Source organism: Dryobates pubescens, chromosome 12 (genome assembly GCF_014839835.1).
Source record: "Dryobates pubescens isolate bDryPub1 chromosome 12, bDryPub1.pri, whole genome shotgun sequence".
Lineage (NCBI taxonomy): Eukaryota > Metazoa > Chordata > Aves > Piciformes > Picidae > Dryobates > Dryobates pubescens.
The window spans coordinates 18,819,336-18,832,834 of record NC_071623.1 but is presented as its reverse complement, the minus strand read 5'-3'; the positions used below and the strand labels follow the sequence as shown (position 1 = coordinate 18,832,834).

Sequence of the window (13,499 nt, the reverse complement as noted above, 5' to 3'; positions counted from 1 at the left end):
AGTCAGCCCAGGAGGAAATACAATGAATAAATATTATGGGGAATGATTTCATACAAAATAGCAAGCCATGACAACCTATGAAGGCAACATCTAGAATACTAAAAAAGGCAGGCATGAATACTGAAAATCCTTCTAGCCCTAGAAGTGTTTGCTTCAGGGACTTACAGCTACACAGAAGGTCTGGTGGCTAATACTGTGAATTTTGAGGTGTTAAAGGGATAATGTCTTCACAACAATCAGTTGCCATTGTTGATTTTCCAACTCTCTTTGTCATATGCATAACCAACTTCCTCCTTTGTCTATATTGTTGACTTTAATAAGCCATTTTTCCTGCCATTCAGTTGGCAGGCACATTTATGCTTTGCTAACTCTACCTGTATGAAACTGCCCAACTAGACAGATGCAAGGACTAACTTCTTACATTTTGTCAGATGACAAATTCTGAAGACAGTTTGGTGTTCACAGAAGGAAAGGGCTGATACTTCTGAAGATAGCTACAACTGGGAAAAATTTTGCACAACAGTTTGCAAAGGCTTCCTACTCTTCACACACACTGTTACTGCTACCACAGCCAAAGTGACAGCAGTGGCAGCAGCTTCACACACGGGTGTATGGATGAATCTGCAAAAGGACTACTCACTCCTGAATCACAGTGTCACAGATTGGGTGAGGTTGGAAGGGCCTTCAGGAGGTCAGAAGATTCAATCTCTTTGCTCAAGTAAAACCATGGCCAGATGGCTTTTGAATATCTTCAAGTATGAGACTCTACAGCCTCTCTAGGCACCAGTCCTCAGTCACTGTAAAAAAGTGTTTCCTCATACACTCAGATGGAATAGTCCTGTGCCTCACTGTGTGCCCATTACCTCTGTAAGTTTGAAGGTCTTAAATCAAGAGATTCCTGCTGATTATGCATATCTGTATGGATCACTGCCATTATATTTCAGAGACAGCAAGTCCATTTCCATTACTTGTCTATCCCTACGTACAAAAAAACTGAACATTCTTTTTCCATTTTTTCACTGACGTGAAAAGCCAATGACACAACTTGTCTGCAAGTACACAGATGCCCTTTCTATGATATTGTGGTGCCTACAGATGAACTATGATTTAATTGCTTCAATCCTGCTGAGTTCACCTTGGGTATTATTTCATAATTTGGCACAAACTTTGCTTAGATGGGCGTTCACCCATCACATAAACCAATCACATAATATATCTTATCAAAAGAAGATGTGTCATATATCCCATAAACCTGTATAGCACCTTAGTTAGACCATGTTTTGAAACTGCAGTCATCCACTGTCAAAATAAAGCTTTTGTAAAACTGCTGACCTTTTCACCTAGAGTTATTTTGCCCAAAGAAATGAAACCATAGTTTGATGGCTTTACCTACATCACATATCCACTAAAATATTCTTTGACTTAAAAAATTCAGAGCTCTTAATGGAAAACCTTAAGTACAGTCACTTGGTAGACCATCACTAAAATCAAACCACTACCCCTTCCTTTTTTATTAAGATGAGATGCTTATGTCTTTACAAGTAATTACAACTCAGCTAGTTTGACTTGGCCTCTTCCTTAGGCACATAAATACAACAAAATAGAATTATATTTTTGTGACCTATAGTCATAATTAAAATCCCTTACACCATTGAGATTAATGGAATCTGGAGTGCATTTTCCCTAGATTTTATCAATAAAAGCCAAAAAGAGTCTTTAATGTGAGCATTTCTCTTCCCTCACTCATAGTTTGGACTTGGAACCAAAGGAAACAAAAAAAGTCAGAGGTAATTTCTTCTCGACAGCATCTAGTTTTACTTTTTAAAGAGTTAACTCATTTAGATTGAACATAGAGTTTGGGGAGTTTGTTTTCTTGCTAAAACCTACCAGAAGAAAACTGGCCAGAAGATGCAATCTAGGAGGTAGCATGTTTTAATTAAAAAGCAGTCAGTTTTATATGGTTACGGAGGGTCAAGTGGGGTCAGTTTTAATGCCCTGTTACATGAGAAGAAAATGTTAAAGCATTATGTAAAGTGCATACTGAATTACTGCTTATGCTAATGCTACCTGACCTTTTTTCTTTGCTGAAAAGATATGATTGACCATGTTATCATGAATTTTGAAGAGAGAAAAAAGTCAGCCAAATGCTGCCAGTGACCCTTGTTCTAAGGTTGTTACAATTAAAACAATATCTCTTTTCTCTCAGCCATCCTTTTTATCACTGTTCATTACTTATTAGCTACTCAGCCATACCAAACACAGGCACATGTTCAGAGCTTCAGGATGTCTCCAAGGCAGGGCAAAAATCCATCTAGCTCAGCGTTGCTACAACTATGGCCAGCACTATGTGCTTAGGGAAATGACACAATACCAGCATAAACATGACTGATACTACTCTTATTGCACTCTGTCAGGCTCCAATAATGCTGAACAAGCTGTTACAAAACCAGAATTAATCTGTTCCCAGTGATCATTAGAGAAATCCTACCTTTTGAGTACTTCCAGACTATGGTAGGAACAGGGTAACCTTCTGCAGAGCAGTTGAGAATTACAGCTTTTCCATAGATCCCATCCTGGTCGGTAGGCTGGACCACAAATCGAGGGGGCACTGTGGGAGGAAGCAAGAGAGCTGTGAAAATTGGTGCAACTTACCAGGTGATTCAAAATGGCAGAACAATCAAGTAAGGAGGCATAACATTTCATAGTGGAAAGCAAAAATCAGAACCAGCTTTTTGATGATCCAGTGATCATAAAGCTGGTTTTATATGGTTATTTATTTTCTGTGCACAGTCTCAATATATTTCTTCCCAGGCACAATAAAAGCACTGCTGTTTACAGGACACAAACATAAGTTAATAAAATCTCTCCATAGGAGAGATTATAAAATTGACCAACAGATAAATCCTACTGTTGTGGTCAGAAAAGAATTACTTTCTAACATAGGCAGGGGTTTGACAGATGTCTAAGAACAACAAAGTTTTTTGTGTTTTTTATAACAGTGAACTAGTAAATTACACAGAATAAATAATCTTTAAAAAAATAACACTTTTAAGAGCAGTAAAATAACTTCAGATTAAAATGAGGGTGTTTGAGCTGTAACTTCCAATAAGACATTTCTTTCCAAGCAGACACAGAAAAGTTCGACACAGTTTTCTGCCATTAAGAGGAAAAGTCTAACTGGAATAGATGTATGTACATCAATGTATGTGTATTATTAGACTTATTCTGAGGCAGCACCATAGTGGAAGGAAACTGCAGTGAGTCTTCCAGACATCAGCAAGTACATAGCTATTTATACATAAATAAAACAAAAGCTACTTATCTCAAGGAAAAGCTCTCATTCATGTTTCTAATACATACACAGGGAAGAAGACAACTTATGACAACACTAGACTGACAGTTTACCATGAAAACCTGCTAATTACTGTTGAAGTATCAATAAAACCTGCAGATTTGATAAAAAATTGAAAGAAAAGCTGACAACTATGAAGAATGTTAAAAAACTCACAAAGGTTATTCATTATTAAAAGTGCTTAATGATTGTATTAAAGGCGGTTAAGGTCACAGATTTTTGTGGATCTCCTGATCTTTGATTAAGGATATGAAGTAAATGCCTGAGAAAAAAAAGTAAATTATTTGCATCCTTTGCTCACATGTTGTTCTTTTTGTCATTTCTTGGAGTGATACAAAGAAAATGTAACAGGGCGACTGAGCCTGCAATAGACTTTTTGCCTCTCAAATCAATACAGCAACAGAATCAGATCCAATGCAGTAAAGGAGAAATTATGACAGTCCTTGCTTTCCTTGCCCCTCTGCAGCATATGTACAGAGAGACACACAAGCAAGCTCACAAATTCACAGCTCCTCATGTCTGTGAGAATAAACTCGATCTGGCAGTGTTTCTATGGACAAGACTGCTAAAAGTTAGAGGCAGACATACTCTGTCCAGGTACAGAGAACACTTCTCACAATGGCTAGAGTCTTCTCCTGTGTGCCTCCATAATTCAGACTACTTGTGAACTTTGTCTTTCCACCTTTATAAATAGGAATGGTATTTAAAAGAAGAAAAGATTCTTCTGGAGAACAAACAATTCCTTTAACTGGATCTTCTGCTCACTGAATCTTATAGCTACAATATAAAGCTATTTTACTGCTTAACTATGCACAAAGAAGTTTCAATGTTGTTTGGAATGCAGTTAGAAGAAACAGAAGGTGCTAACAGCGACAGAGGCAAAAGACACTCTTGTGCTAGGAGATATACACTGCTGTCAAACACTTCAGCTTTCCAAATGACTGCCACAGTGACAAACACATCATATATTTTGCTAATTCATAATAGCTAAGCATCAAACGCAAAATCCCGGGAACATCAACATTTTGTGATCACCACCCTGTCTTAATTATCTACTCTGAGAAGGCATTTTCTTCAGTAACTCTTTTCTTACTGTTCTGTGTTCATTTTATCAGCAGGCACAAAAGGAGACCCAAGTACTTGTTTACCAAAGCAGATGAAAAGTACAATTCCTTGTGCAACTCAGCATAGTGGCATCAGCTTGTTCCACCTCAGTAACTGTAAGTAAATTCACAACTTCTGAAAAATCAATTACAAGCTGCTTATCTACAAGGACGTTAGACCAAACAAACAAACAAAAAAACCCCACCACAAAACAAAACAAAACACCAGCCCCGAACCACAAAAATACATCAGTTGTATCAGTGTTTCAGGTATATGATTACAAAGGATGCAATGGTGAAAATCCTTTTGTTTATATTCTTCCTTTGCTATGGATGACACTGGCAGGAAGCTAATTTTTCAGGAAATTAATTAATATATTAACTGTGTAGGAATATGCAGGAAGTTCTGGAAAAAATAACCAAGATTACCTAGTATGGAATAAAAGCAATCAGCTTTCAAAATACTATTTGCATTAAAGTTATCTGTTAAAATATTTTCCTTTGTCTAGTCTCTTTGGGCATATTTAGAGAAAAATGAATGCCAAGTGTAAAGCTTTTCTAGATTATTTCTATGGAAATGCATCCATCCACACCTTGATGAGCTTATCTAGATGTTTTTAATGCGTTGAGTCTTGACTGTTGGCAAGCTCTGAACAGGGCATTATATTATATTGGTTTCAGTGTATTTTGGGAATACATAGAACAGGGGACTTGAGCATCTCACCTATGAAGAGAGACTGAGAGCCCTGGGGCTATTTAGTCTTGAGAAAGAAGACTGAGAGGGGATTTCATCAATGTGTATAAATATCTGAGGGGTGGGTGTCGACTGGAGGGTGTCAAGCTCTTTTCAGTGGTGCACAGTAATACACCAAGGAACAGCAGGTTCAAGCTTGAACATAGAATGTTTCACCTCAACATGAGGAGAAACTTTTATACAGTGAGATTGACAGAGCACTGAAACAGGCTGCCCAGAGAGGTTGTGGAGTCTCCTTCTCTGGACACTTTCAGAACCCACCTGGATGCATTCCTGTGCGGACTACCCTAAGTGATCCTGCTTTGGCAGGGGGATTGGAACCCAAAATCTCTCGATGTCCCTTCCAATCTCTAATATACTGTGATAAGTTTTTGCTCAGATATTATTGTTATTTTAATTTTTAACTATTACTGTCAATACAGAATGGTTACTGTGGAAATTAACACTCTGAAATAGCTCAGGAATATGACTGAAAAGTTCTACTTTTACTATCACCCTTGTTTCAGCAGCACAGTCCATTGAGCCTGTAAAGGAGGGCATTTAAAATTTCTTTAATAGTGAATTTCTGTGCGGCTTTCTCGTTTAATGTGGACCACAGATCTGTGATGAGAAATGAGCTGTTGAATTGTTTAGTGTAAGGACAATAAGCTGACAGATGCAAGCTACTTAATGGCTGAACTCAAAGGGCCTAAAAAAGGTATTTTTCAGTCAATATTATGACTAGCCTTCATAAAAGGAAAACAAAGGATTAAAGCAATTAGAATGGGATGCTGAAGATAACATGATTATCATAGTATCATTTTAAAGGAAAGGAATTGCTTTTATTATTCTTGTGTGAAATAATCAAGAAAAGATGATAAAACATGAATTGGTACCCTAAGAAGGTAAACCTCACTAGCATCATTGCTGCTCACAATGATGGACTTCACAGGCTACTAAGAAAGACGAGCCTACAAATGCACGCTAACATTGCCTGGTATTACTTTGCTTTATGTAAATCCAATAACCCTTTCCGACAATGCTTTATGCCAGGGACAAACACATATGCTCCTTCCTGGACTCTATGCAAGTGTTTCTGGCTCCCAAGTATAAAGATGAGTATATCACACTGGAGAGAAATTCTGAAAGGCTTCTACCATGAGCTACTCTGGTGGGCTACTGAAGTGAGCTAAGAAACAATCTATGACATTGGCCCAGAATAAAATGTTTCATTTTTTACATGGAATATTTGTACTTTACATTTAGATCATACTGTCAAAATGATAGAAGAAATTTAATCAGCCAAAGCAACCACTGATGTATTAATGAACGAGATCATTAAACACTGCACTTTAGCAAAGATGAACAGTTATTAAATTTGGTCATTGGACCTAAGGGGTCGATTTAGCTGGTTTAGTGAAACCATTTGCTACGCAGTTCAAGAAAAAAGATGTACTTTTGTAAAATGAGAAAATATCTAGTGGATTGTGTTGTTCAGGTTTGTCTGGTGAGAACATTAAATAGGAAGTGAACCATTTAAGAGCAATCTTAAAAGCCACAGTGTAAACGCCAGCAAAGAAAGTAAATAAGTTTTGACACCAGCTGCAACCATGAATGTTCTCACTCTGCTTCTCTATCACAAACTGTTTTGCTTCATCACAACAGCATCACCACCAAACATCAGAAAACAGATGGATTCTCACTTCATTCTTGGAAGACTCAAGGCTCAGAGATTCCTCATTGGATGCCTATCTAATGATATTCTATATTCCTGGCAAGCACAAAATGAAAACACATTTATACTTAATGCACTAGATGCATTAAGAGGGTATTTAAAGACCTTATCTGAATTTTAACTTAGATGTGTTCACTAACAAGAATTTTAAAATCATGATTTATGCACCCACTGCTATCTTTGACCTCTGTTTTCAGGCAGTATCTGAAAAATTCTGAACTCATGATACATTTATGAGCTTTTTCGTTTTGGTTATCAATTAATATCTTCTTCACTGCTTCTTATTTCATAATTACTTCATTCCCATTTTAGGAAACCCTACAGAAATGAATAACACATGATAAAGTGTACATAGATTTTTTAATCACTCTTTAGAAGGCAGCCCTAATGAGTAAAGCTTTAATTAATTCTGCATGATGATACAAGTAGTTGACAGAGATGATATTTTCCCAATTTCTGTGGATGGCTTTTATGACAGGATCCTATTCTTTCCTTTTCTTAATAGCATGCCTAGTAAACCAAGAGCAGAAGAAGAAATAAAATGATCAAAACAATAATGGTTTATAAATTTTTGAGAAACCCTTCCAGCTTGCAAATATTTGATGCATTTCCAGATGAACTGCACACTGGGATGTGGTGAAGCACAAGATTTTGTGAAGGAAAGTTGTATTTTCACTCATCTGCACTGTCCCTAGATCCAGTGAAGATCATAGACTTCTCCCAGTGGCTAATCACTGAGCTTTGCAAAGTTATTCCATAACTAATCAAGTCTGCTTCATTCCGCTTCCATAAGATCTCACTGGAGTACTGCATCCAGCTCTGGAACGCTCAACACAGGAAGGATGTGGAACTTATGGAGTGGGAGGGCCATGAAAATGATCAGTGGGCTGCAACACCTCTGCTATGAGAACAGCCTGAGGGAGCTGGGATTGTTCAGCCTAGAGAACAGAAAGCTCTGGGAAGACCTGATAGCAGCCTCCCAGAACCTGAAGGGGATCTACAAGAAGGCTGGAGAGGGACTTACAAAGGCCTGTAGTGATAGCATGAGGGGCAATGGTTATAAATTAATGAAGATCAGATTTAGTTTAGATGTTATGAAAAACCATCAGGGTGGTGGAATGCTGCAAAAGGTTTTCCCCAGGGAGGTAGTTAAGTTCCCATGCCTGAAGATCTTCAAGGTCAGGCTCGATAAAGCTCTGAGCAGCCTGATCTAGTGGAGGGTGTCCCTGCTGACTGCAGGGGTTTTGGACTGGGTGACCTTTGGAGGTCCCTTCTAATCCAAATCATTTTACAATTCTATGATTCTATGATTTAGAATAGAACCATAGAATCAACCAGGTTGGAGAAGACCTCCAAGCTCATCCAGTCCAACCTATCATGCAGCCCTATCCAATCAACTAGACCATGGCACTAAGTGTCTCACCCAGTCTTTTCTTGAAGATCTCCAAGGATGGCGACTCCACCACCTCTCCGAGCAGCCCATTCCAATGGCAAATCACTCTCTCTGTGAAGAACTTCTGCCTAATATCCAGCCTGAAGCTCCCCTGGCACAACTTCAGACTGTTCCCCCTTGTTCTGTTGCTGGTTGCCTTTGTATCTTGTGCTTGAGTTGAAGACCAGGCTGGATGAGGCTCTGGCCAACCTGATCTAGTGTGGGGTGTCCCTGCCCATGGCAGGGGGGTTGGAACTAGATGATCCTTGTGGTTCCTTCCAACCCTGACTGATACTATGATACTATGGTCTTCCTTGATGGCCAGGCATTTTTAGGATACCACACTGTTGCTTTTATAGAGTACAAAATAATGGGAAAGTGAAGATTTACCATAAGATACTCTCAGATTGTAAGAGATCCATGCTTGGTTTTCTTTTGCCATTTAAAACTCCTGGTAAAATTGCTGTGTAGCTAAGCTATGAAAAATAATATTTATAGGAAGGATATAGGAAATTATTTAACAACCTTAAATAATTAATAACTTAACAAAAATATGAATGCTAAAAATAGCATGTACGTATGATCTGATGTAGAAAATAAATAATTAATCACAACAAAAAATAGAATGCTAGAAAATAGCAGTGCAGAAAATAACTTTAGTTGCAAAGCCAAAGAATTTATGAGACTTCATGGATTCTGCAGAAGTTTGTGTACTCAGTGGTTCAAATGTAGCAGCAAGCAATTTGGCCTGTATTTCTTCATTCCTCTTGGGAATGGACTGGATTTAGATGCTACATTTAAGTCTACTCATGTATGGTAATACAATATGGTCTCTCACTTAGTTTGGAAAGATGATAGCCATGATTCTTAAGTCCACTTTCATAAAGAATATAACAACATAGGCAAGAAAAAAAGAATTTTATGGGGAACAGTCATGTTTGCCATTAACTCCCTCTCCCATTCACTACTTTCACATCAAAAAGAGCAATCTTCACATAAATAAGACATTTCCTGAATGTATCTCCTGACATTTAAGTTTAAAGCATGCTCTGCTGAGAAACCTTCACACAATATGGATTAGCACCAAAAGGAGTTAAAACATTGTTTCTTCTCCCTTTAGTGGGAGGAAAAACAAACAAAAAACCCTCAACCAAACAAAACAACAACAACAAAAACCCCACCACAGTCGATTTAAAAAATCAAAAAGATGATTCAGATATATGGCACCTATGAATTAAAAGATGAGGAAGGATCAGAAAGCTTGGAGAGGAAATGGAGGTCAGGAAAACAAATCTTTACTTAAATATGTATAGGTCAGGTTGAACACAGAGGAATAGTGGCCAGTAGTGATCCTCTGATGGCTGAGACAATTCAATACATGAGAAAGAGGCTGGGGCAGGGGGGTGGCAAGAAATTCAGATCAAACATCATATTACATTTCCCTCTTTCCATCTAAGTGAAAACTATTATCCTATATGCAAACACAAAACTGATTAAGACATTACCATTTAAACTGACAGAGAGGAGGAAGGCTTAAAGGAGGCTGCTGCAGAGCACTAGCAGGGCAGAAAAATAAGTGACAGGAGAAAAAGGGGAAATCTGAAAAGTTGCAGGACTAAGACTCCAGAAGACTTCTCCAGCTGCCCTCTGTGATGCTCTAAGGTTTATAAGGATATCCTTCAGGTAGACACACCCAACAGCTGTTATCCCTATTCCTCATCAGGAGGTGCAATTAGAGCACAGGAGGAAAATGGAGGTGTTGGTGCCTGTGGTTTCGAGATGATCGTGAAAGCAGGCTCCCCAGAACTCCTCTGCTTGACACGAAGGGGAAACTAATCAATACCAGAACAGGCAGCTAGAAGAAGACATGTCCAGGGAAACAGAGGTAAGGTCAGTGAATGGCTTGCCAGAAGAGGAATTACACACTGACAGCAGGAGGCATAAAAACTGCATTCAGGCAAGTCAGGGAAAAGTTGGGAGAAGGCAGGGCTTGTCCCAGTCAGTGGGGCATAGAGCAGAAATCCTTTCATTTGAGCTGTTACAGCCTCCTGGTGCTGAAAAAGGAACAGACAGCATTTGCAGAGAGCAAGTTTTCAGTGGTACAATGTAGATTGTCCTACCATCCCTGTTTTGATGAGATGTCTGTAGGAAGCCATATGGAGCTGCTGCAGTGATTTGTCCTCATTACTTCAAACATTGAGTAGAACTGTAAATCAGGCATGATATCAGCTGTTATTAGATACAGCATTTCTGTGCTGGGCAGCCATAGCCAGTGGGCTAGCTGTTGTCAACTCTCCCTTCTACAGAATAAAGAGAAGGTGAGGAAAAGCTCTTATTATTAAAATGGTGAATAAAGTTCAGAGCCAGCAGAACAGCTTAGGCAGATGGGGAAAATAACAGACATCTGTACTGAGTAATACTTAAATAAGACTGAAAGAAAATTATTTATTTATTTTTAACAAAGTAGTAGTATTTATAACAGCATTTATATCAAAAACTAGTATAAAAGCAATGGACCTATTTGCCACCGAGTTTTGGGGACACAAGCATAAATAAAATGTAAGCATACACACTCAATATTTGGAAATATTTGGAAATCTTAAAAGGAAGAGGCATTTAGAAGATTTTGATTCAAATGTGTTTTTGAAGTGGAATAAAAGACTGGAAAAGATGGCAAATCCCATGAGGGGTTTTAAGATCTATCTTGGTAAATTTACAGAAGAGAATATAGAATGCAGTGATCTGCAATAGGTAGGAATAACAGGTTACTCACAGGATTATTACAGCATGTGCCCTCTTTCTCTGAGGAGTCTAATGGCTTGGTAGCATGAAGGAGATGGTGGAAAGGGAAGATAGTTGTTTTTTTTTTTTTCCCCAAATAAAAATATAAAACACTTTGAAAAGCTTCCAGAAAGAAAGGGAAACAATTTGTTGAAATTTTGCACTGTAAGTCTGAGTATCTATCACAATGCAACACAAGGTATAACAATGCATCAGAAGGTAACTTGGCTAAGGTGTGACTTCAAAGGCTCTTGAAGGTGAGAGATCTCTCTGAAAGGTTTTTTTCAACCTAAAATGTTTCCTTACCCAAACTATATTCACACCTATTTCAAGGCAAGGTGTGGTGAAGTCAGCATGAGCAAATAAATCCTGCTAAATGCATAATAAACACAGATAAGAAAAAGAACATGGTAACAACAGAGTCTCTGCCCCATGAAGTCAGTACCAATGCTTCTATATTTTACTGACATGTTATGAGAGACTAATCTAAACAAAATATGAGGAAAATCAAACTAAAATTATAACAAAGAAGATTTTGATACCATTTCAAAAGCTTGATTGCAATGAATGGGCTTGTTCCTCATAAACATTTCTAGGAAGTCAGTCTTGTGGCTCTCTTATCTACCCTGTGCACTTGAGGGTTTTTGATTAGTTTCAAGACTTTTAGGTATAAAAGCTGTATTAGTTTCTGCAATTCATTGCTCTGTGTTCTCTCTGTTATGAAGAGAGGGATTACCATATTTTCCTGTTTTTTTTATACTTCCCATCAAACAGATGTCATTACAAAATACTGATGAATTCCTCTTAATTGGTGCCCTTCAAACTAATTACATCTACTTACCTCTCACGATTAATTGGCTTTGGTGCTCCACAGCTGCTGCATCATTTCTAGCTATACAGGTATAATTCCCATTGTGCATCAGCGAAAGATTAGAAATCCTTAAGGAGCTGGTGAAGTCGATGTTGTCAATTGTCACCCCAAGACTGGCTGGAATTGGCCTGCCATCCTTCTGCCAGGTGATTGTGATGGGCAAATCCCCAGAGACCACCACACAGGGAATGAAGACCCTCTGCCCAATGGAGAACCGCGGGAACTCAAAAGGCTGAATAAAAGGTGGAACTGAAACAAAAGAGGAAAGAGGAGATGTTGCAATTACAATCTCATTTTTGAAATTAACATAATGGAACAGATGTGCTGTGCTGAATATGTAAAATCAACACCTTTGACAGCCAGAGAACATTGTTTAGTTATAAAATCACATCTTTTGAATATTTTTTTTTTCTTGACTACCCGATGTATAAGCAAAGATCACAAGCAGTGAAATCCCCAGCTTCTGGAGACAGCACACATCAGCGGCAGATTCCTGCAAGACTATTGAGAGGTCTTCAAGAAATCAATCTACCAGCTTGCAACTTTCCAGGTCTTTCAGCAGCGGCACTGCCTGGACAGTCCAGGAAGAGTGCAGCAGCTTTCAAGGTATGGTGCAAGGGATTTGCTTAGGCTCATGGAGTAAAACTGGAAGACGTTTGGAATAGACTAGATTACACTAGACTAGAATAGAATAGACCAGACCAGACCAGGTTGGAAGAGACCTTCAAGATCATCAAGTCCAACCTATCATCCAACACTATCTAATCAACTAAACCATGGCAACAAACACCCCATCCAGTCTCTTTCTAAAAACTTCCAGTGATGGTGACTCCACCACCTCCCTGGGCAGCCCATTCCAGTGGCCAATCACTCTTTCTGTGAAGGACTTCTCCCTAACATCCAGCCTTTGTTCTGGGACATGATGAAAGGGAGTGCAAGTTTCTCTAACTGGTCCTGACACTTCATTCTTAGTGTTTCAAGTCACAATCCTCAGTAGATTTGGTTATAGGTATAAAGTGAAAGGTATATGCAGTACTTGTAGGACAGCAAAATAAATTATAATGGATTTCTAAACAGGACAAGGTATAAATGCTTAAGATGACATTTAATTCCTTGGCAAAACCTTTACCTTTTTTTATCACTTATTCTGTGGCTGAACCAAAAAGACATGGAAGAAATGTTCTTATTTTCTATCATAGGAAAGAAGTCCACTTCTCAGAAAACCCCAACCAGACAAAAACCCACCCCAACCAATTTATTTTCCGATTTTAAAATAAAAACAAAGGAAATGGTGGGTTGGATTCATTAAATAAAACAAGAGTTAATGGACATGCCTCACTTTCTCCGAGTTGTAGCTGAAACATTTATTAACAATTTGGGAAATGAAAACTTAAATACCTACTCAGATAAAGGAATTGAAATATTTTCCCCTTCTCAGGGGAGCACTATAACAGCCAGAACATTGATCTAAGATAGATTTCTCTCAATCACT

General features: G+C 38.3%; 1 protein-coding gene across 1 annotated transcript in view; it reads right to left on the bottom strand.

Annotated features, from left to right (window-relative positions):
• The window catches only part of DSCAM (DS cell adhesion molecule), a 459,734-nt gene that overhangs the window by 150,096 nt on the left and 296,139 nt on the right, over positions 1-13,499 (bottom strand). The window contains exons 9-10 of the mRNA XM_054165785.1: positions 11,978-12,256; positions 2,489-2,608 (exon numbers count right to left, since the gene is read on the bottom strand). Coding sequence (XP_054021760.1) covers positions 2,489-2,608; positions 11,978-12,256 — 399 coding nt within the window. The remainder of the gene's footprint in view (positions 1-2,488; positions 2,609-11,977; positions 12,257-13,499) is intronic.